Source organism: Ranitomeya imitator, chromosome 2, assembly GCF_032444005.1.
Source record: "Ranitomeya imitator isolate aRanImi1 chromosome 2, aRanImi1.pri, whole genome shotgun sequence".
Classification (NCBI taxonomy): domain Eukaryota; kingdom Metazoa; phylum Chordata; class Amphibia; order Anura; family Dendrobatidae; genus Ranitomeya; species Ranitomeya imitator.
This window is the reverse complement of record NC_091283.1, coordinates 402,571,855-402,594,191: the sequence shown is the minus strand read 5'-3', so window position 1 is coordinate 402,594,191 and position 22,337 is coordinate 402,571,855. Positions and strand designations below refer to the sequence as shown.

The following is a 22,337-nucleotide window of genomic DNA, read 5'->3' as shown; positions in this document are numbered from 1 at the left end:
GATCACCTGTCAATACCGTCACAGAATGAGCAGTCAGGGCCGCGTCACCCTAATTCTACACTATCGGTGTCAGGTGACGTATTGAGTGTCACACGTAGTCCTCCCTGTGTAATGACACCTGGCATCAATGACATGTGCCGTATTGTAGCTCTGCTCCATTAACGTGAATGGGCTACAATTCCACCCATGGACAGGTGTGGCGCTATTTTTGGAAGAAAGCAACCACATTTTTTCAGATCATGGACAACCCCTTTAATACCTGCCAACACACTGAAATGTTGCTCACAGTGGTCTCTGCTAGACAAAATCCCTGTATATATGGTAACTTAAAGGGCTTGTCCACCTTTCTTATAAATGTGCTTTTTTTATTATGTATTTGGAGCTAAAAATCATTTTTAAAATTGGGTTTCATTAAAAACTTTGCACTGTTTGTCATCTATATCTTCTGCGTGTTGCTGGCTGCAGAATGAGTTACCTGAGAATCCATCAGTGAGCTCACTGTGACGGTCTGACGGGGAGGGTATAGCTCTTAGCTACCTTTTCCAAGCTTCTCCAATTTATGACCACAGACCACATCAAAGTTGAAAGTTTCGAGAAACAAAAGGCCTATAAAAACCATACATGGCAACATTTTTAATGAAACCTAATAGGTCTAAAAATTATTTTTAATTAAAAAATGATCCTCCAAAGGTGGACAACCCTTTTAACCATCAGCCAGTTCTCCATGTTATTTAGCATGGACTGTCTGAGTTGCCTCTTTCCCCAGTCCGTCGTGGGCTCCTCAGTTTAGATGGAAGCAGATAACGTCCCATCCGTGCCGCAGGCTGCCTCCCCATCCAGGACGGAGTGCAGTGTAGGGTTCGCGAAGAGCTGTTTTCTTGGCAGAGGTTGATGGATTCCATTGAGTATTAGTAATTCTCTCTCCGCTTGCATTTCATTACATTCAATTACTTCGTCGGTGCAGAGCTCTGTGTAAGTGCCTGAGAATGCGTGCAGAATAAAGCTCCGTGTGCCTTCGCTCAGGGCTCCGCTGCTCTGGGGATCGATGTCACCTGCAGTCGTGTGCTTGTGCAAGGCTGCCGCTCAGTGACTACGGTACTTGGTCATTATTGGGTGACACAAGTAGAATGCTAAGGATTAGTGATGATCGAGCACTGAAATGCTGGAGTGCTCGGTACTCGAATCAAGCTTGTCAGATACTCGGATGGGCTACACTTGAGTACCAAGCATAATGGAAGTGAATGTGAAACTCTAGCATTTTTCCAGAGGACCCTAGCTACTCCACTTCAGTGCGGCCCATGTCTCAAATGATTCAAATGAGCTTCTTATGGGGACTCGAGCACCACTCGACTCTCAATGCTCACCCATCACTGCTAAGGATCACACTTTTTTCTGCTATTCCTCTCGATCAGCTGAGTTTATTTCAATTACGACAAAGGCAGAAGACTCAACGATCAGGAGCACTAAAATTCGACATCTGATGACCGATCCTTCTTTCGGCATTGCCCAAGAATCTAATCTTCATTCTGATCTTAATAAAACAACACTGGTCTGCCCTCTCTCGCCCATCACTGCTAAGGATCACACTTTTTTCTGCTATTCCTCTCAATCAGCTGAGTTTATTTCAGTTACGACAAAGGCAGAAGAATCAACGATCAAAAGCGCTGAAATTCGACATCTGATGACCCATCCTTCTTTCGGCATTGCCCCAGAATCTAATCTTCATTCTAATCTTAATAAAACAACATTGGTCTGCCCACTCTCTAAGGGGGTTACTAGTTTTGTGTTTGATGAAATGCTTTTCCAAACTCTATCCCCTACAGATCCTAAATTATTCAACAACTCCTCGTCCCCGAATGATGCTCAAGGCGCTCCATTATCCGAAAGCAAGCCACCGACTTGTGACACTATGGACCTCACCTCTAAATTTTATGAGTAAATGGTGTTAATTCTATACATCCACTCTATCCATACACATCCCTATACAAAACAAACCAAAGGATTCATTGATTCTTCCTGTCTGACACAATCTGACCCTGAATGGCACAAATGAACAATGCGCCATTCCTGACAATAGAAAGAATCAGAGGCCTCATGGGGGTTTAGGCTGTAGGTGAAAGAGACCACCGGAGGTGGAGGACACAGCCCTGTCCTTCTATAAGGATGCTTTGTTCAGAGGCAGGGGGGTGCCCTTCACTAAAATTAACAATGGGTAACTTATTTGAATGGTGAAAACTCTCATTATTTTCTTCGAGCCATTGTTGAGGACATGTATCAATCAGAGTCGGCAGATTTTCATCCTTTTTTTTCCTAGTACCTTGTTCAGCAGCTAATAATTCTTCAATTAGTTTTTATATAGGATGGAAATCCAACAGATCAAAACACAAAGAGACAACTATGGGTTAACCTCAAAATTTGGGTCTAGATTTATAGTTTTTAAGGTTGAAGGTAGACATAAGTCCATAGAGTTCCACCCATACCCCAACAGGTTGATCCAAACTAAGGCAAAAACCCGACGGGGAAGATTGTCCTATATTAGGGGGAAAATTCCGTTCCAACTTCACATACAGCAATCAGATTAGTTCCCTGGATCAAGTGGATTTAGAATATTTTTTTAAATATTTGCTACATGTGACATAGTCATGGTGACCAAGCTGATCTTGTTGGTGTCTTCTTTTGGATCTTTAGGCTTCTTTTCCATGTCATGTTGATATTTTTCTGCTAACTATGCCCATACGCATGGGGTGAGAGTAGTTGTATGGCCGAAGAACCTTTGAATGAATGATCATTATAGAAGAGTCAAATGGCCGTATAACTCGGAAAAGAGGATCGCAACCCTCAGACTGGCCGGTGGCTCTCCTGACCCAAGTGTGACAGCTGCATAGAAATACATGTGGTCACACTCTGGTCGGGAGAGCCATCAGCCAGTCCGAGCATTGTGCTGCGATCCTCATCTGAGTTATACTGCCGTCTTACTCCGCCCGTATGCTGAGGCAGCCACATACATACGTTGCAGTCTTTAAACCAGGCCATACATGTTGACAGACACCAGGTGATAGTTGAAAATTAATATTGTTAAGGGAATATTCTTACAACTAAAGATTGTTCATGTACTAAAGATCTGAAAAAATTAATCATGGCTGACTTCAGAGGATGATGGTCTGTGGATTGGTCAGCTAAAAGTAGTAATTTGTTCTAACATTTTCACTCGCAAGAACCATTTTGGTTAATATTGTTCATTTTCTCAGCATAATTGTGTTTTTCACTAGATGGATACCTCTAAGGAAAGATAAAGCTTGGTTATGGTCATCTGGTTGATTTGGCCACTGATGCTTTGGTTAAGGTTCCTTCATCTCAAGATTTTTTGGGAATTCAGATGAGTGAATATTTTATTATTCTTTTTTCATGCGTCTGATTATTCTCCACCAAGAGTATTTTTCTGGTAAAGTCATAGGATATTAAGCACAAGAACCCAGCACTAATAAAGGATTTTGGAAATTGGAGCTACTGAAGTATCCAGGTATCGACTTGATACCAAAACCATTATTGTCTGAAGACCATTACTGGACCATGTTATGGAATGACCGATACATCTGAACACTGTAATTCTTTCTAACACACACTTAAGATTCCCGACTCTCATGGGGCATCAGAATGACTAAGAACGGCTACAGATTCAATTAGCAACATTTTTACAATAAATTTTTGTCCAAGAACAAATCCTTTTATTTTTTTCCCCTTTTCATTAGTCATCATACAATAAAAAACTAAAAGACAATAATCCATCAATTTATTTTACTTTCCTGACAACACTTTCTATTATTTCAGCTCATAAATTTCCTGATTTCATCCCACACGTCAACAAGCTGAATTATGGGGTATAAAAATAGCCACTACATTGAAATGTTACACATTTTTTCCCTCTATATTGCAAATAACGGCCAAGAGTGTTTTGCTTCTTTTTTTTTTCAATCTTTTTGGCCTTGACTTAAAGACACATCGTTCTGTTAATTACTTCCATCTCCCACCATTGTTTGATTGCCAAAATGAGAGTTTATCATCACAATACAGAGAACCATGTCTGCACACTACAAAGATCTGACGAGGGGAGAAAAAGAAGAAAAAGGAGCTTTGTGTACAATTTAAATGCTGGTACATACAGAAAAAAAATTCTTCAGAGATTTTTGTGATAATTCTGGGAGTCCAGATTCTTATCAACCACCCAGACCTCCCAACTTTTAAACACCTTAATCCTGCATTTTTTCAATACAGCGCTCAGAAATGAGACGATTTACCATCATGGAAGGGTTTGAGATGTCTACAAGCTCTGCTTGTGCCGTTCTTCTCATGGCCTGCAGCTCTTACCATCTCTCCTCTACATAACCCACTGCGTATTGCAGGGGTGGACCCTGACAGAAAAGGACCCCTGAGCAGAACTTGTGTCTGGGGCTACCAAACAAGTATACTACATTTGTGCCTAATTTTTATTTTTGTAGGTTCAATAAAAAAGAAGGCAAAAGATAGACTACTGCCAGGTATGACGGAGACACATTTGAGATGGACGGCAACGAACTGGAAATTGTAAAGGATTTCAACCTACTCAGATCAATGATCACTGAAGATGAAGCAATGACACTGGAAGTCAATTTAAGGGCAATAATGGGCAAAACAACAATGATGTCACTGGACAAGATCTTCAAATTGAGGAACATTTCAAGGGTGATGAAGGCACAGCTTGTACATAGTCTGGTCTTTTCCATAGTAACATACGGATGTGAAACCTGGATGATAAAGAAACAAGACAGAAGAATCAATGCCTTCGAAATTTGGTGCTGGAGAAGGATGTTATCAATACCATGGATTGCAAGAAGAGCAAAGAAATTAATTTTGGAACAAATCAAGCCAGACATGTCACTCAAAGCAAACATCACCAAGCTTTGACTTGTCTACTTTGGACAGATCATACGAAGAGCGCAATCACTGGAGAAGGACATCACGGTCAGAAGAACAGAAGGAACAAGGCAAAGAGGAAGATCAGCAACCCGATGGCTTGATACTATCAAGATAATGGTGAAAACCCTGTTGGACCTATCTAGGCTTACACAAAATCGATCTTCCTACAGATCGTTCATCCATCAAGTCGCCATGGCTCGCAATCAAGCTGAAGGCTGTTAAATAATCAATAAAAGAAAAAAAAAACACAACTTTTTTTGTGCCATTTATCGATCATCTTTTATAAACTTTTCACTGTATTGTATTGGCTGTTTCAATTACAAGGATACTAAATATGTTTGCGGTATTTACGAATTTGTAAAACAATTATAATAATTACATTTTTTCACATTTTTCTTTTTCTTTTTTTAGAAAAAAAAATGCTGACTTATTTCACCCCTGATATAGAGATACATAGAGGTGTGTCTCTATGCACCAGTACATAATGCCTATAAATACCATTTCTCTCTTTAGGTAGAGAAAATCATCATATATTATACTTTGGCTCACTGATAAGGTTTCTGCCTATCATTCTACGGGTTGTGAGTTTGAATTCACATGTTAAGAAATTCAATTAATTCACTATATATGAAGGTATTTACTAAGCAGAAGAGATGTGGTGGGGCAACTCCTCCAACCAGTATCAAACTGGGGTTCAAAGGACCAACCGGTAACATCAACTCAAGGGCCTCAGTTTTAAGCTACATGTAAATATGACTTTATCCTCATTCACAAATTTTGATAGCAATAAACTTGGTTGATTGTTAAATTAATAAAATGCTGTCTTTGTCTGTATATGGTTAATCAAGTGTATTGTGCTAAGTACTGCTCATATAAGATGGTTCCTGCACAGAGGCCCACCAGAGGAATCTCCTGTTATCCTGTGGGCCAGTCCGAGTCTGCCCTCAATGTTCAGAACTGTTCATTTAGATCTTTAGATAGAGAAAATCCTCACATACTATACTGTGCCTCACTGATAAAGTTTCTGCCTGCCAAACTACGAGTTCTGAGTTTGAATCCGCACGTCAAGAAAAGGAATTAATTAACTACCGTACACATGAAGGCATGTACTAAGAAGTGACGCTGTGGGGCAACTTCACCAATGTTCGGAGTCGGTGGAGGAAAAAATAGAACAATTACAACAGCGTCCTGAGATAAATGCAGTACTGTTGTACTCATGCGATATATCCACCCCCAATGTACGGCTGCCGGACTAATTATATACATCCTGCCACTCATATTTTGCACAATTTTTATTTTTTCCATCTTGTTTATTTTTCATTACGAAAGTCGGTCAAAAATTTCAGCTAATAAAGTATGGGCGTATCTAATTTTCTCCTCTCCTGCAGTCAAATTAGAACCTCCAAGCTAGGAGAAGACGTGAAGGTGGGGGATCCGAAAACAATAATGAGGCCTAATCTAATTACATGGTTTATTTGTGGTGATTTGTCCTCCAATCAATCTTGCTCAAGCAGAATAATAGGCAGATAATGTGCGCTGAGCTGAACTTCGCTTGTTTCTGAGCTGCGGGGTTAATGAGAGGCGTTGGCCCTGGTGGGAGCAGTCATCCATTATCAGGCACACAAGCTAATTGAGAAGCATCGGATGCTAGGCGACAGGCAAGATGCCATTGACAAAAACTTGGTATGGGACATAGAAATGTCCTCATTTATCCGGTCAGAAATAGAGAGTTTATTACAGAACTTTGTAGGAATATTGGCTAAATACTACTTGTGTAAGTTTGCCTCAATTACGACAGGCCCATGAAGTCCGACCCCTGGAGAAAAGGTTATTATGAGATTATAGAGATTGACCTATACATATCCAGCGCTCGGTATTGATCGGGATTTCTCTCTCCCCACAGACTGCGACTCCTACTGCAAGGCATCAAAAGGAAAACTGAAGATCAACATGAAAAAGTACTGCAAGAAGGATTACGGTGAGTAATCCACATCTGTACGATCTGAAAGAGCTCCACGTTCGGCAGTCATCTTCCACCAATTGAAGAACATTATCATTTTTATCTGTAGATCACCAATATATAGTCCCAGATCTATAATCCTACTTCACATATACATGGTAATCCATGGGGTGAGCACAGAGATAGCAGAATTCATCATCCAAGTGCAGCACACCTAGCACTGACTGACAGCGACTCAGCAGTAGGGTCGGCTGTCAGTCAGTGCCCCATACACAGAGCAGTGACTGAGCCCGTGCCACCCACATAACTGAAACCCAAATGCTACCGGGAGGAATTAAGTTTCTGGAGGTCTAAGGCCGGCGTCACACTCCGCGTAAGACAATACGGTCCGTAATTTACGGCCGTAATACGCAGAAAAGTCCCCAAAATAGTTGTCCGTATCTCCTCCGTAGGCAGGGTGTGTCAGCGTATTTTGCGCATGGCATCCTCCGTATGTAATCCGTATGGCATCCGTACTGCGAGATTTTCTCGCAGGCTTGCAAAACCGACATACGGACATACAATGGATCCATGTGCTCAAGAAATCGTAACAACATATATACTGTATATATATATATATATATATATCAGTAGACACATATATACATATATGTATATATATTAATATTTCATCCAGCGCGAGATAGCTTTAAAGCCGGTAATTCAATTGCCGGCTTTTGCTATCTCCTTCCTAAACCCGACATGATATGAGACATGGTTTACATACAGTAAACCATCTCATATCCCCATTTTTTTTACATATTCCACACTACTAATGTTAATAGTGTGTATGTGCAAAATTTGGGCGCTGTAGCTATTAAATTAAAGGGTTAAATGGCGGAAAAAATTGGCGTGGGCTCCCGCGCAATTTTCTCCGCCAGAGTAGTAAAGCCAGTGACTGAGGGCAGATATTAATAGCCTGGAGAGGGTCCATGGTTATTGCCCCCCCCCCCCATCCCCCCATCCCTGGCTAAAAACATCTGCCCCCAGCCATCCCAGAAAAGGCACATCTGGAAGATGCACCTATTCTGGCACTTGGCCACTCTCTTCCCATTCCCGTGTAGCGGTGGGATATGGGGTAAGTATTTTAATGAAATGAATACACAGGTTGTTGGGATATTTTATTATCCTGGTAATCCACCTGAAGACCCTCGCTCTGTAACAAAGGAAAAATAAAAAAACAACAATATCTCATACCTTCCGATGATCTGTCACGTCCCACGATGTAAATCCATCTGAAGGGGTTAAATTTTTTTACAGGCAGGAGCTCTGCTATAATGCAGCTGTGCTCCTGGCTGTAAAACCCCAGCGAATGGAAAGTAGGTCAATGACCTGTAGTTACCTTCATTCGCGGTGATGCGCCCTCTGCTGGTTGTCCTCATATGAACTCGAGCCTGGGAACTTTTCTGAATATTTTCCCACGCTCGAGGGACATCCAGCAGAGGGCGCATCACCGCGAATGAAGGTAACTACAGGTCATTGACCTACTTTCCATTCATTCGCTGGGGTTTTACAGCCAGGAGCACAGCTGCATTAGCAGAGCTCCTGGGTGTAAAATTATTTAACCCCTTCAGATGGATTTACAGGGTCTTCAGGTGGATTAAGAGTCTAATAAAATATTCCAACAACCTGTGTGTTTATTTCATTAAAAGAATTTGTAATAATGTGTGTGTTTTTTTTTTTTTTAACTATTTCATGCTATTGGATTAATAATGGATAGGTGTCATAATTGACGCCTCTCCATTATTAATCTGGCTTAATGTCACCTTACAATAGCAAGGTGACATTAACCCTTCATTACCCCATATCCCACCAATGTCTCATATCATGTCGGGTTTCGGAAGGAGATATCAAAAGCCGGCTATTGAATTACCGGCTTTTAAGCTATCCAGCGCTGAATGAAACATTAATATATATACATATGTGTCTCAATGACATATATATATATATATATATATATATATATATATATATATATATATATATAGTAGACTGTGGCCCGATTCTAACGCATCGGGTATTCTAGAATATGCATGTCCCTGTAATATATGGACAATGATGATTCCAGAATTCGCGGCAGACTGTGCCCGTCGCTGATTGGTCGAGGCAACCTTTATGACATCATCGTCGCCATGGCAACCATTATGACATCATCGTCGCTCTGCCCGTTGCTGATTGGTCGAGGCCTGGCGGCCTCGGCCAATCAGAGACGCGGGATTTCTACGTCAATGCTGTGCCGGTCTCTGATTGGTCGAGGCCTGGCGGCCTCGACCAATCAGAGACGCGGGATTTCCAGGACAGACAGAAAGACGGAAAAACCCTTAGACAATTATATATATAGATATATATCTATTCTATGTGTACACATTTATTCTACCTATTCTATTGTAAGCTGTCAGTGTGATTTTACTGTACACCACACTGAATTGCCGGCTTTTCTCTCTAACACTGCTGCGTATTTCTCGCAAGTCACACTGCTGGTCCGTGTGTAATCCGTATTTTTCTCGCCCCCATAGACTTTCATTGGCGTATTTTTTGCGCAATACGGTGACAAACGCAGCATGCTGCGATTTTGTACGACCGTAGAAAGCCGTATAATACGGGTGCATAATATACGGCTGATAGGACCTGACCCATTGAGAATCATTGGGCCATGTGTAATGCGTGTTTTATGGACGTATTTTATGCGATCATACGTCCGTAAAACTCGCTAGTGTGACGCCGGCCTAAGTGTCGTCACTGAGCAATTCAGAATGCTATTAATCTGAATATTAACCCCATAGCTGCAGGTTAATAGACATTTTTCATGTGACAGGTTCTCTTTAATGCTTCCTAAAGCATTGGCACATCTTACCCTGGCGCTCACCTTAATTAAAACTGGTGTAAAAAATGCCAATTTTACTGAATCAGGGCCTAAATGTCCCTGCTGGTCCTTGGTTGCATCTCCCCGCCCAGATCCCTTTGACTGACAGGTCTCTCCCTATGCACACATATATTAGGAGAGACCCATCAGGCCAGAGGAACCGGGTGGGGAGAAGCCGTCGGCTCTCCAAAGTCTGTTTTCCTTGAAACGCTGCAGACTGGTCCGATTTGGACAATCCCTCATTAGTAATAGGTGCCATTTCTATGAGGATTACATGATGTTCTGCTGCTGGAACCACAATGATTGCAGTCCATTCATGATGGATCCTCCAGGGTAAGAGTTGGTCTTCTCAGCCACTCTGTTCACGCTGGTGGGAGGAGGACTCCACTTAGGACAATTTCTAGTTCTCAGAAGTTCAATTTCCCTACAGCACCACCACAGGCTAAATTGAGTATTACACTATGCCTATATTCCTCATCTGGATGATGCAGGACAGGTCCTCCTGAGAGACAGATGCTCTGTCCAACCACTTTACACTCTCGCCAAGAGGAGAGGATCATGGACAGAGGAGCTGTGATTCCCATAATATGGTCTATGGAAATGGCCTATTTTTTTTTGTACACAGGACCACCTGTCACATCCCTTTTTACACCAAAACCGTGCCTTTATGTACAGTCACTAAATAAAAGTGGTTGCCTATTATCGGTAGTGTCCTGTTCCGTTTGGTAATGATCACCGGCATAGGAGAAGTCCAGCGGATTCATGACTTTGGGCAGCAGTTCTGCCTACATCTAGATGATTGACACGCTGTTCACCGCTTCATCGCACGATCGGGGTCACCGTGGCCTCCATTGCACATGATCAGCCACGCTGGTGGACACCTCTGGAAGAAGAGGAGCAGCCCAAAAAGGATTATTGTGCAAGCACGGGAATTCAAAGGCAACTGCCACGACCCAGCATTCATGCCAGACATAGCAGTTTTGATGCAGAAATGAAGGTGTCAGATTCACAGGAGTTTCCTAATAAAACTTTGAAAACCCAGTAACCAGGGTCACTGTACATTGGGAGTACTTGATGCAGATATTGTTGCGGAAAGATCTGAAACTTTCCGATTTCTCTGGCGCAGCCACATTCAGATGAACGGAAGCCATTTTCCGTTGCAGAATCTGTAGCGTTTGCACTGACCCGAAAGCGAATCTGTCACCAGTTTTAAGCTTCCCGATCGGAGAGCAGCATGAAATACACAGACCCTGATTCTAGTGCTGGGTCACTTACTGGGCTCCTCACCATAGTTTTGATAATATCACCATCCTCCCAGTGCTGAGCTCCATCTAACCCCACAGACACCAGAGACTTACAGCATGCTGCCTACACTTTGCATAGGCAGAAAACTGCCAAACAGTGGGGGATGCTTATGAATATTGAGTTCTTCATAGGAAGAGCTTGTCAATGAGAATACTAGCAGAGCTGCAGAAGTAGATAAAACAGTGCATAGTCAAAACTACAGCAAGAAGCCCAATAAGTGCCACATTACTGGGATCGGGGTCATTGCACTTACTTTATGCTGCTGTCAGATGGGAGATCAATAAGTGAACCTGGCAGCTGGTTTGCGGTGAAGACGCTGGGGTCCCGGACGGTTATTAAATGCAGCAACAAATCAGAGTAAAACATTTCTGCCTGAAATGACGGAGCTGGTGTCTGATTCCTGCTGCTCGTGGTTTGGGCAGCATTAATCAGCTGTCAGGTTTCGTTTAAATGCATGTATTATAAAAATCCATGTTTTCTGTATAGCCTTTGTTTTGCTTATTGCTGGCTGCAGAGTGAGTTAACTGGGGAATCGGTCAGTGAGCTCCTGGTTGAAAAAAAAAATGCAGAGGTCCAACAAATACAACTTTTCCTATCCAATTATACATTATCAGCTGAAGTTTGTTGTGGTCATAAATCAGCTGAGAGGAGCTCAGAAAAAGACATAGAAAAGTTACAAACTCTCTGTCCGAGGGAGCTCACTGACAGATTCTCAGTTAACTCAAATTCAGCAGCCAGCAATGGGCAGCGAATAAAAAAAATATACAATCCAATTGCAAAAAAAGTATTTTTAATCCAAAACACACTCATTTAGGCAAGTAAAAGCCCTGACGGTGTCTACAGCCTTTGATTTCTTCTGGAGCAGAGTTCCCCCACAGAGCTGGGAGAAGCCATGCACTTGTGGTCTCCTCATGAATGAGATGTATGGCCTAATATCGAGGGTTGTAAAGTAGCTTTCCAGAAACAAGTCCATTTTAGGATTTGCATACTAATTGGTGCCCGATGGGATAATGGAGCATTATTTGGGGGGGGGGGGGAACAAAACCGCAGTGATTGAATGAATGCCCCACTTTGCATGGCACAGCCCACATTCTCACGGCGTGGCGGGATCTGCTGTGGTGACAACTTATGTCTCATGTGAGATCCCTCAGAGATCTTTAAACTAAGGATGGTGCAACGAAAATGGAGCTGTAATCCGCTGCTGCCCCCTTTGCTCGGAGCGAGGGGTTTGGAAAGCGCAGTGGGCACCGGAGACGACTATTTAGTTTCTCCCGCTGTGTGCTCTGCCCTTACTCTGCCTCCTCGGGTGCAGATGAGAAGACAAGCTTTTCTGTACAAGGCCTTGGCCCGCCGCCACCGCGTACTGACAAGAAAAACCGCCTGCGCGGCTGCAGAAAGAAGAGAGTAAAAAATCCTGACGTGCCGCATTCTGCCGCCCGGCGGGGGGTGCCTGACAATCCTCAAATGGGCATCTAAGGGGGACGCCTGCTGCTCCATTTAATACGTCCGCTCACTTACAAACCGCAGCTATTTCACCTCAGCGTGAGGGCTCCTTTTCCTGAACGGACGGTTAATCCGCTGGTGTCTGATCTCTGTGGCTTGGAAGGGCACGGCTTTGTATGGAGGGGAAGCGGGAGCTGCCAACTTTCCCAGAGAGACTGGAAGGGCGGAGGGGGAATCTAGAAGGATAGGCCATGCAGCTACGCCCCGCTTACAAATAGTATCGCGGCCTGGAAGTGGCAGGGGGGCCGAGGTACTGCCAAGCTGCAGAGGGACGCGGGGAAGGGTCCTATCCAAGGGGAACGGAGATGAAAGGAAAGCCGCAAAAGCTCGGCCTCCATCGCCTGTCCTGTCCCTGTAGGGGGGACTTTATGCCATGGTGTCTGACTGCTATTATACCTGTAGAAAGGGTTAAAATGTCCGGTCGCATCTTCATTGTAGGAATTCCTTACAGTTCTCGTAATGTCCGCTTGCTGTCATTGAATGGAAAATTTCACCTTCGTAGTCCGAGGCTGAAAAACATTTTGACCATAAAACAAGTTACCAAAGAGCGCTCAGAGTCTCATGGTGCTATTCACTGACAGAGAGCGGCAATCTGGAAACTGGTCTAGGTGCACCATTAAAAAAAGCGGAACATGGATCCTCTGCCCAAAAGGTTTCCTGATCTGGTGGACGTTAATATGCAGCGAACTATATAAAATTGCCCTGCTCGCTCACCGTTACCCCAGCCTGAGGTTTTACCTTCCGCACCCAGAAACAGCACCACTGTTGGCCACTGGCTGTGACTGGTATTACAGCTCTTTCACTTGGTGTGCTTTCGAGGTTTACTCTAAACCGTAGGTTAAAAGGTGGGAGTCAGACCCAATGCAGACTATGGTGGGCATAAATCTTAGAAAACTGGGCTCGGCTGAGCGTGCATGTGTTCTTCTTGGGGAGAGGCGGATAAGCAGCTTACGCGCTCCCCTGGTGACAACTTATCCTAGAGAACAGCGGATCGGGCATGTTTAAATCCAACATGTCCAATCCTTTTCTGCCACATATTCTTTTCAGGCCAGAGTTAGGACACCCCTCATACAAATTACATGGTCCCACTAAAATCGACAGGTGTGGTCGACATTCATCTAATGCGTATGGCCACCTTTCACACCTGGCACGGCATGTACGTGGCATAGTCGGCGACTATTTTCCGTATGGATTCCGCAGCATAGAGTGCAGGACCATACATGTGGGCGAGGTTTTACAGATCCACTTCATGACTTATAGGAGAAAAAAAACAGGAATCCCAATAGCAATGGAAACCTGGCTACAAATATCCAGTTGGGGTAAGTTCACACATTGTGGGTGAGCTGCGGACACTTTGATCAGTAAATCCGCAAAGATCTGCACAGACACATAAAAAAAAACAAATACGTGAGTGAAATTGAAATGGAAAAATCCAAAAAAACAGGTCATTTAAAAAGATAAAACCAACATGCGGATGAGATTACAGAAATCTCATCCACTTTGCTGGTACTGTATTCAGCTGCGGATTTTCAGGCTGAAAATCCAGGTGGAAAATCCTGAAAATGTCTATATGGTGTGAGCATCCCCTAAGCTTGTGTGTGGCGGAGCTGGTACCATCGGCGTTTTCGGGAGCACGTGTAGCCCCCTCCCCAGCCGGTGACACATCCACAGCCTGCTCTCATGTTTTCACAGCTGGAAGGTGAAATAAGAAATTCTGGAAGACTTTAGGATTGAGAATGTTGTTTTTTCCAAAGGTGTCTTGCTCCCTCCCCCCCAGCAGGAAGCTAGAAGGTTCTTGCGTTCCTGTGCAGACTGGTCACTAAAGCCTCCTGTTACGGATCCAGTTGTGGCGGTGGCTGGATCTTCTCACCGGGAAAAGTCAGGGATCCATTTCTGAGACAATTCCTGACTATTGGTGGGATGGCTGCATCCTAATCCAAGGCCAGATATCCCGGCTCAGGTTCCTACCACATACATGGATGACCACCTGCTCACACAATGGGGGGATTATTATTACATGATTAATTAAAAGTGTGCCGCACTGAGATGCACCTTAATTGCTAAGACCCTCACTGCGCCACACTGAGACCCTCGCATCACTTTTCATGCAATAACCATAAAATCAAATCTCTGCCAGTCACGGGCTGGTGTAAGGTTGCACTATAATTTATGACCATTTTTGTAGAAAAGTAAAATAAACTAGTAAGTTACAAAATATGCCACAAAAATGGCGTGCAGCGTAATTTGTGACCCCTACTGGTGCTGGAGAATGATAAATCCCCCCAATGTGTTTTTGGTTGAGGCGATTCGGCTGAAGGTTTGATGTTTTTATTATTTTTTTAAGTCACCATTTACCCCTTGGAGTACGTTCTGTAGGTTCAGATGTATGGGAGACTTTCTAAAAGGTTGTATATGGCAACAAGTGGCCATTATTAATTTCTCCAGTATTATCGTGTATAGTGGGTAAGGTCGAAAACACACAAGGCAGATTTATAAAGAAGGTGTCTTAAAAAATAGTAACAAATTACTGTAAAGATGTATTACTCTAGTAGACGTTTGCGCTAATTGAGCATGAAATGTCCTAATTATCTGGAGAGAACTGCTACTGACACTGGCGGCATTCACTGCTTACTGATCCCACCCAACCCTAAACCTATACCCCTTACTACCTGTTACTGTCATTTCAGAACTTCTATAGCAGTCCATATTTTAGTATATTGTAGTTCTGGAAATTGTGGGGATGAAGGACTCTGGTTTTAGAGACCTAAATTTACATACAGGAGATACACCATGGGGAAAACATATACAGGTTAGCTCCCCAACAGAAAGAAGAAAACTCTTGCATCAACCAAACCAGAGAACAATCTGTATAATGCTGTTTGGGGGCTTTTGCTCCTCATCATCAGTACAGGGCAGTGCATTTTATGCACTTCTGTGGGATCAACCCTTGAAAAAAAAATCTACAAAAAATTAGAAGATATAATCGTGAAATGTACTGACAAATTCAGAACAAATCATAGACACTATAGAGTATTATTATCCCCCCTAAAACATATGATAAAAGAGTGGGCATATACAATTGTGTTCAAAAGTTTACATACCCCGGCAGAATTTTTGCTTTCTTGGCCTTTTTTTCAGAGAATATGAATGATAACACCAAGTCTTTTTCTCCACTCATTTTTGTTGGTCTACCTGACCGTGGTTCTTTTTTCACAGAGTCCCTGATTTTCCATTTGTTAATCACAGTTTGAACGCTGCTGTCTGGCATTATCAATTCCTTGGATATCTTTTTGTATCGCTTTCCTGTTTTATACAGTTCAGTTACATTTTCCCATAGATCCGTTGACAATTATTTTGCTTTCCCAATGACTTACAATTCAGAAACATCAGTGGCTGGATGAATGATGCAACAGTCTGTCTCCATTCAAACCCATTTGTGTCAACTTCTGTGCATGTTATCAGGCCAAAATCACCAGGGTATGTGAACTTTTGATCAGGGTCATTTGGATGTTTTGGGTTGTCAATATGATTTAAAAAGAGAATTATGCAAAGTGGAGATCTGGTTTGGCTGTGTGAGGAGCATTGTGGCTTTAAAGGTACCGTCACACTAGACGATATCGCTAGCGATCCGTGACGTTGCAGCGTCCTCGCTAGCGATATCGTCCAGTGTGACAGGCAGCAGCGATCAGGCCCCTGCTGTGCTGTCGCTGGTCGGGGAAGAAAGTCCAGAACTTTATTTGGTCGCTGGACTCCCCGCAGACATCGCTGAATCGGCGTGTGTGACACCGATTCAGCGATGTCTTCACTGGTAACCAGGGTAAACATCGGGTAACTAAGCGCAGGGCCGCGCTTAGTAACCCGATGTTTACCCTGGTTACCATCCTAAAAGTAAAAAAAACAAACACTACATACTTACCTACAGCCGTCTGTCCTCTGCACTCCTCCTGTACTGGCTGTGAGCGTCGGTCAGCCGGAAAGCAGAGCGGTGACATCACCGCTCTGCTTTCCGGCCGCTGTGCTCACAGCCAGTACAGGAGGAGTGCAGAGCACAGCGCTGGAGGACAGACGGCTGTAGGGAAGTATGTAGTGTTTGTTTTTTTTACTTTTAGGATGGTAACCAGGGTAAACATCGGGTTACTAAGCGCGGCCCTGCGCTTAGTTACCCGATGTTTACCCTGGTTACCGGGGACCTTGGGATCGTTGGTCGCTGGAGAGCGGTCTGTGTGACAGCTCTCCAGCGACCAAACAGCGACGCTGCAGCGATCCGGATCGTTGTCGGTATCGCTGCAGCGTCGCTAAGTGTGACGGTACCTTAAGTCTCCTCATCTCGGCATGATTAGCATGTCAATTTCCGCAAGGAGAAACGATACCTTTTAAAAAGAGAAAACACAGTAGTTTGACCATAAATGGCTTCACCCAACCACTAACCATGAGTGGAAAAAAAGTTTTGGTGTTATCATTCATAATCTCTGAAAAAAAGGCCAAGAAAGCAAAAATTCTGCCAGGGAATGTAAACTTTTGAGCACAACTGTATGAGGCCAATATGCATCAAAATACCTTTTAGTTACTGCACAGGAATGCATAATCTATACTAATTGCAAACGGGGTCTTGTAGTATTTAACTACTATAATGTCCCTATGTACAAAAATATAACTTCTATAAAACTGCTCCCTATGTCAGAGGTGTAGCTAAGGTTTTGGTTCAGGGGGACGAAGCTTCTGAGTGGGCCCCTAACCAGGTAACCATAATTACAACTGGGTGACGCACTCTAATAGTGGATGTAGGAGAATCTCAGCAGATGACCGTGGTGTTACTGAAAATAAAGACCAACATGGATGTTACCGCCATTTGGTCGGTGGTAGATACCAGTCCTGCAGAACATATAATATATGTAATATATGTGTATAAACTATATCTATATATATAATTTTCTAAGGGTTTTTCCGTCTGTCTGTCTTTCTGTCTGTCTGACCGGCACAGCATCGATGTAGACATCCCGCATCTCTGATTGGTCGAGGCCACTAGGCCTCGACCAATCAGCAACGGGCACAGCGACGATGATGTCATAAAGGACGTAGACATCTCACGTTTCTGATTCAGCGACGGGCACAGTATCGACGTAGATGTCATAATGGTTGCCACGGCGACGATGATGTCATAAAGGTTGCCTCGACCAATCAGCGACGGGCACAGTCTGCCGCGAATTCTGGAATAATCATTGTCCATATACTACGGGGACATGCATATTCTAGAATACCCGATGCGTTAGACAGACAGACGGAAAAACCCTTAGATTCTAACGCATCAGGTATTCTAGAATATGCATGTCCCCGTAGTATATGGACAATGATTATTCCAGAATTCGCGGCAGACTGTGCCCGTCGCTGATTGGTCGAGGCAACCTTTATGACATCATCGTCGCCATGGCAACCATTAATGACATCTACGTCGATACTGTGCCCGTCGCTGAATCAGAAACGTGGGATTTCTACGTCCTTTGTGACATCATCGTCGCTGTGCCCGTCTCTGATTGGTCGAGGCCTGGCGGCTTCGACCAATCAGAGACGCGGGATTTCCAGGACAGACAGAAAGACAGACAGACAGACGGAAAAACCCTTAGATTCTGTCTGTCTTTCTGTCTGTCCTGGAAATCCCGCGTCTCTGATTGGTCGAGGCCGCCAGGCCTCGACCAATCAGAGACGGGCACAGCGACGATGATGTCACAAAGGACGTAGAAATCCCACGTTTCTGATTCAGCGACGGGCACAGTATCGACGTAGATGTCATAATGGTTGCCATGGCGACGATGATGTCATAAAGGTTGCCTCGACCAATCAGCGACGGGCACAATCTGCCGCGAATTCTGGAATCATCATTGTCCATATACTACGGGGACATGCATATTCTAGGATACCCGATGCGTTAGAATCGGGCCACAATCTAGTCTATATATATAATTGTCTAAGGGTTTTTCTGTCTGTCTGTCCTGGAAATCCCGCGTCTCTGATTGCGACGGGCACAGCATGGCGACGATGATGTCATAAAGGTTGCCTCGACCAATCAGCGACGGGCACAGTCTGCCGCGAATTCGCCTCGACCAATCAGCGACGGGCACAGTATCGATGTAGATGTCATAATGGTTGCCATGGCAACGATGATGTCATAAAGGTTGCCTCGACCAATCAGCGACGGGCACACTCTGCCGCGAATTCTGGAATCATCATTGTCCATATACAACAGGGACATGCATATTCTAGAATACCCGATGCGTTAGAATCGGGCCACAATCTAGTATAATGTATAATGTACATATAGTATAATGTACTCCCCATAGGCCTGTATAGTATAACGCATTCCCTATAGGCCTGTATAGTATAATGCATTCCCTATAGGCCTTCATAGTATAATGCACTCCCCATAGACCTGTATAGTATAATGCACTCCCTATAGGCCTGTATAGTATAATGCACTCCTCATAGTCCTGTATAGTGTAATGCACTCTCCATTGGCCTGTGCAGTGTAATGCTCTCCCCATAGGCCTGTATAGTATAATGTACTCCCCATAGGCCTGCATAGTGTAATGCACTCTCCATAGGCCTGTATAGTATAATGCACTCTCCATAGGCCTGTATAGTATAATGCACCCCCCTAGTCAGCCAGTACAGTATAATGCACCCCCATAGGCAGCCAGTACAGTATAGTGCATCCCCATTAGGCAACCTGTATAGTATAATGCACTCCCCATAGGCTTGTATAGTGTAATGCACTCTCCATAGGCCTGTATAGTATAATGCTCTCCCCATAGGCATGTATAGTGTAATGCACTCTCCATAGGCCTGTATAGTATGATGCACTCCCCATAGGCCTGTATAGTATAATGCTCTCCCCATGGCCTGTATAATGTAATGCACTCTCCATGGGCCTGTATAGTGTAATGCATCCAATAAAAAGAAATAAATCCAATACTCACCTCTCTTCTTCCCCTTGCCCTTGTTCCCGCGGTGTTCTGAGTGCCTGCACATCTCCAGACAGCGGGCGCCAAGTAGTGATGTCATCGTGACCCTTGTCAGTGTTGGCGTTGGTGATTTCAGACGCTAACAGGGGGATGATGGGAGAGGGAGTGTAACGATCCTTCTCTCATCAATGCGGTCAGCTGTATCGGAATCTAGCCGATACAGGTGACCCTGTGATGACGGGTGGGGGTGCCACGGCTGGCACTGGGCCCCCCACCATCTGCTCAGTGGCCCCATAGTGGCAGAGTGGCAGTGCAGGCAGATCGATTCTCCCTGCTCTGCTGCAAAATGTATTTGTATCGGTGCGATGTGCAGGCCGATATAGTTACATAGCGTAGCTCCGGGTCACCGCCCCCTCTGCCCCCCGATAGCTACGCTACTGCCCCATGTACAAGAATATAACTACTGTAATACTGCCCCCATGTACAAAAATATAACTACTATAATAATGTCACCTATGTCCAAGAATATAACTACTATAATAGTGCCACCTGTGTATAAGTATATAACTACTATAACACTGTCCCCTATGTACATGAATATACCTACTATAATATTGCCCCCTATGTACAAGAATAAAACTACTATAATACTGCCCCTATGTGCAAGAATATAACTACTATAATACTGCTTCCACGTGCAATAACAAAGCCCCGAAGATAAAAGTTTAGGAGCATCCATTATTAAATAGGATTCCTGATATTCGTGGTTATGAAGGCAGGATAGGGGAGATGTCATTGCTGTGAACACAAAAACATACATGGTCCTTTGGCACTCGGTTCAGTATTAATACTGTTCTGAACACAAGGTCATCTGTCATGGGTGGAGTACAGGAGATGACATTTGTAGTGCAATCAAAGAAGCTGGGAGTGTTGTCATGAAGGAAAAATGTTCAGAATATATTTAGAGGTGAACGGAGATGTGAAGAACCTTTGTGCCCTAAATTGTATCTTCCAAAAATGTCCAAATCTGTAATTTCAGCCATTACTATACTGCAATTCATCTAACCCGGGCTCAGTGACTAATGTACTTGTCACTCTTGTCTTACAGCGATTCAGATCCATATCTTGAAAGCGGACAAAGTAGGAGATTGGTGGAAATTCACAGTCAACGTCATCTCGGTTTATAAACAAGGAACCAATCGAATCCGTCGAGGCGACCAAAACCTTTGGATTCGTTCCAAAGACATTGCCTGCAAGTGTCCAAAACTCAAGCCTATGAAGAAGTATCTGCTCCTGGGCAATGACGAGGACTTACCTGACCAAAATGGGGTGGTGGCAGACAAGACCAGCTTGGTCATACAGTGGAGAGACACATGGGCAAGAAGGCTGAGAAAATTCCAACAGCGAGAAAAAAAAGGAAAGTGCAAGAAAGCCTAGAGGCTTAGAAGACTGATGGCCCTCGAAGGAGAATCCAGAGTTATGTAGAAGAGTGAGGGAGGACCGTAATTGCTGCTTGCTGTAGAGTCTGGAGCAGATAGGTTTTATCGAGTAGAATTATTTTTTACTTTTTTTTCATTATTTTCCCAGAAAGGAGGCTAAAAACTCGCTTATCAAAGCTGGTCATTGAAAAAAAAAAGAGAGGACAAGGGAGGGTCACTTAATTATGGAACTGATGCGTTTGCACCTAATATGTAGAGTTGATTCACAGAGACCAGATCACAGGACTGAGAGAAGAAATGAGAGCGACGGGAAGGGAGGGATGGGACTGGGTTTCGGGGGGGAGATGGGGGGGGCCAAACAGTTTTAGCGGAGAGATTTATGGCCATGCAAGCTGTGAAATTTGCACCTGTTCAGTATCTTCTACGTTGTGAGTCATTAATTGTAAAAACATTTCTCACGTTCCGCAAAGACAAAGCCCTCTGGCTTCTTTTCCATTGAGATGGAATGGGGATAGACAACCCCTCCTAGCAGTTTAGTAACCTGAATATTTTTGTTGATAGCCACACATGAAAACAGGCAACAACAAAAGGGTTAAAAGCAGCACTATTCTTGAGTTTTGGGATTGGCATTCTTGCACCTCCGCACCCCCCTACCACAACATTTTTTTTTAAATCTTTTCCAATAGGTGCTGACTGCTAGGTATACAAAAAAACCTAGGAAAAAAATAATTTGTAAAAAAAAAGATATAAATCCTAACATTTTAAGTATGTAAATCATTGAAATAACTTTTTTCTTTATGTTGTGTTTTTGTATATGTTTATTAACTCCCCCCCATTACCCATTCACCCTGTACATAGCATTGCATACAGGATTGACAGTATTAGCCGGTCAGGACTGGGGTGGGAGGGGGATAAAGTAAACTTGTCAGCAGAGATTATTATATATATACTGATTTAAGAAAAAAAAATATATGGAGTTGATGTAGCTTGTGTTTAGACCCAGATGTCCAGGACACATGTATTTTTTATTTTTATTTTGTGTTTTTAATATGCTCCTTTTTAGAGGGGTTTCATTATCAATTTTAAGCCCCTGTGGCACATGATTAACTGAAAGTTAGATTTAGTGATGTATAGCTGGGAACATCCATATCACTAGTGAACCTGTCACGCCACTATTTTGCTTCTGAATATACAAAGGAACTGAGGACATAGCTAAGAGCCTCTTATTCGTGTCCCCAATAAAGGGAAAGCAAAACAAAATTTGGTTCCACTCCAGTTTCGGAATAAAAACGTACGCAGAAGGGACACAGTCAAAAACA

The 22,337-nt window shown here is 43.5% G+C and overlaps 1 protein-coding gene across 4 annotated transcripts in view; it reads left to right on the top strand.

Annotated features, from left to right (window-relative positions):
- The window catches only part of NTN1 (netrin 1), a 119,446-nt gene extending 97,625 nt beyond the window's left edge, over window positions 1-21,821 (top strand). For 2 of the 4 annotated variants that reach the window (XM_069750637.1, XM_069750638.1), the window contains exons 6-7: window positions 6,857-6,931; window positions 20,688-21,821. In XM_069750637.1, coding sequence (XP_069606738.1) covers window positions 6,857-6,931; window positions 20,688-21,016 — 404 coding nt within the window. In that variant the 3' untranslated portion in view covers window positions 21,017-21,821. The remainder of the gene's footprint in view (window positions 1-6,856; window positions 6,932-20,687) is intronic. The other 2 variants (XM_069750639.1, XM_069750640.1) reach the window with 2 other exon arrangements.
- The last annotated feature ends 516 nt before the right edge of the window (window positions 21,822-22,337 follow it).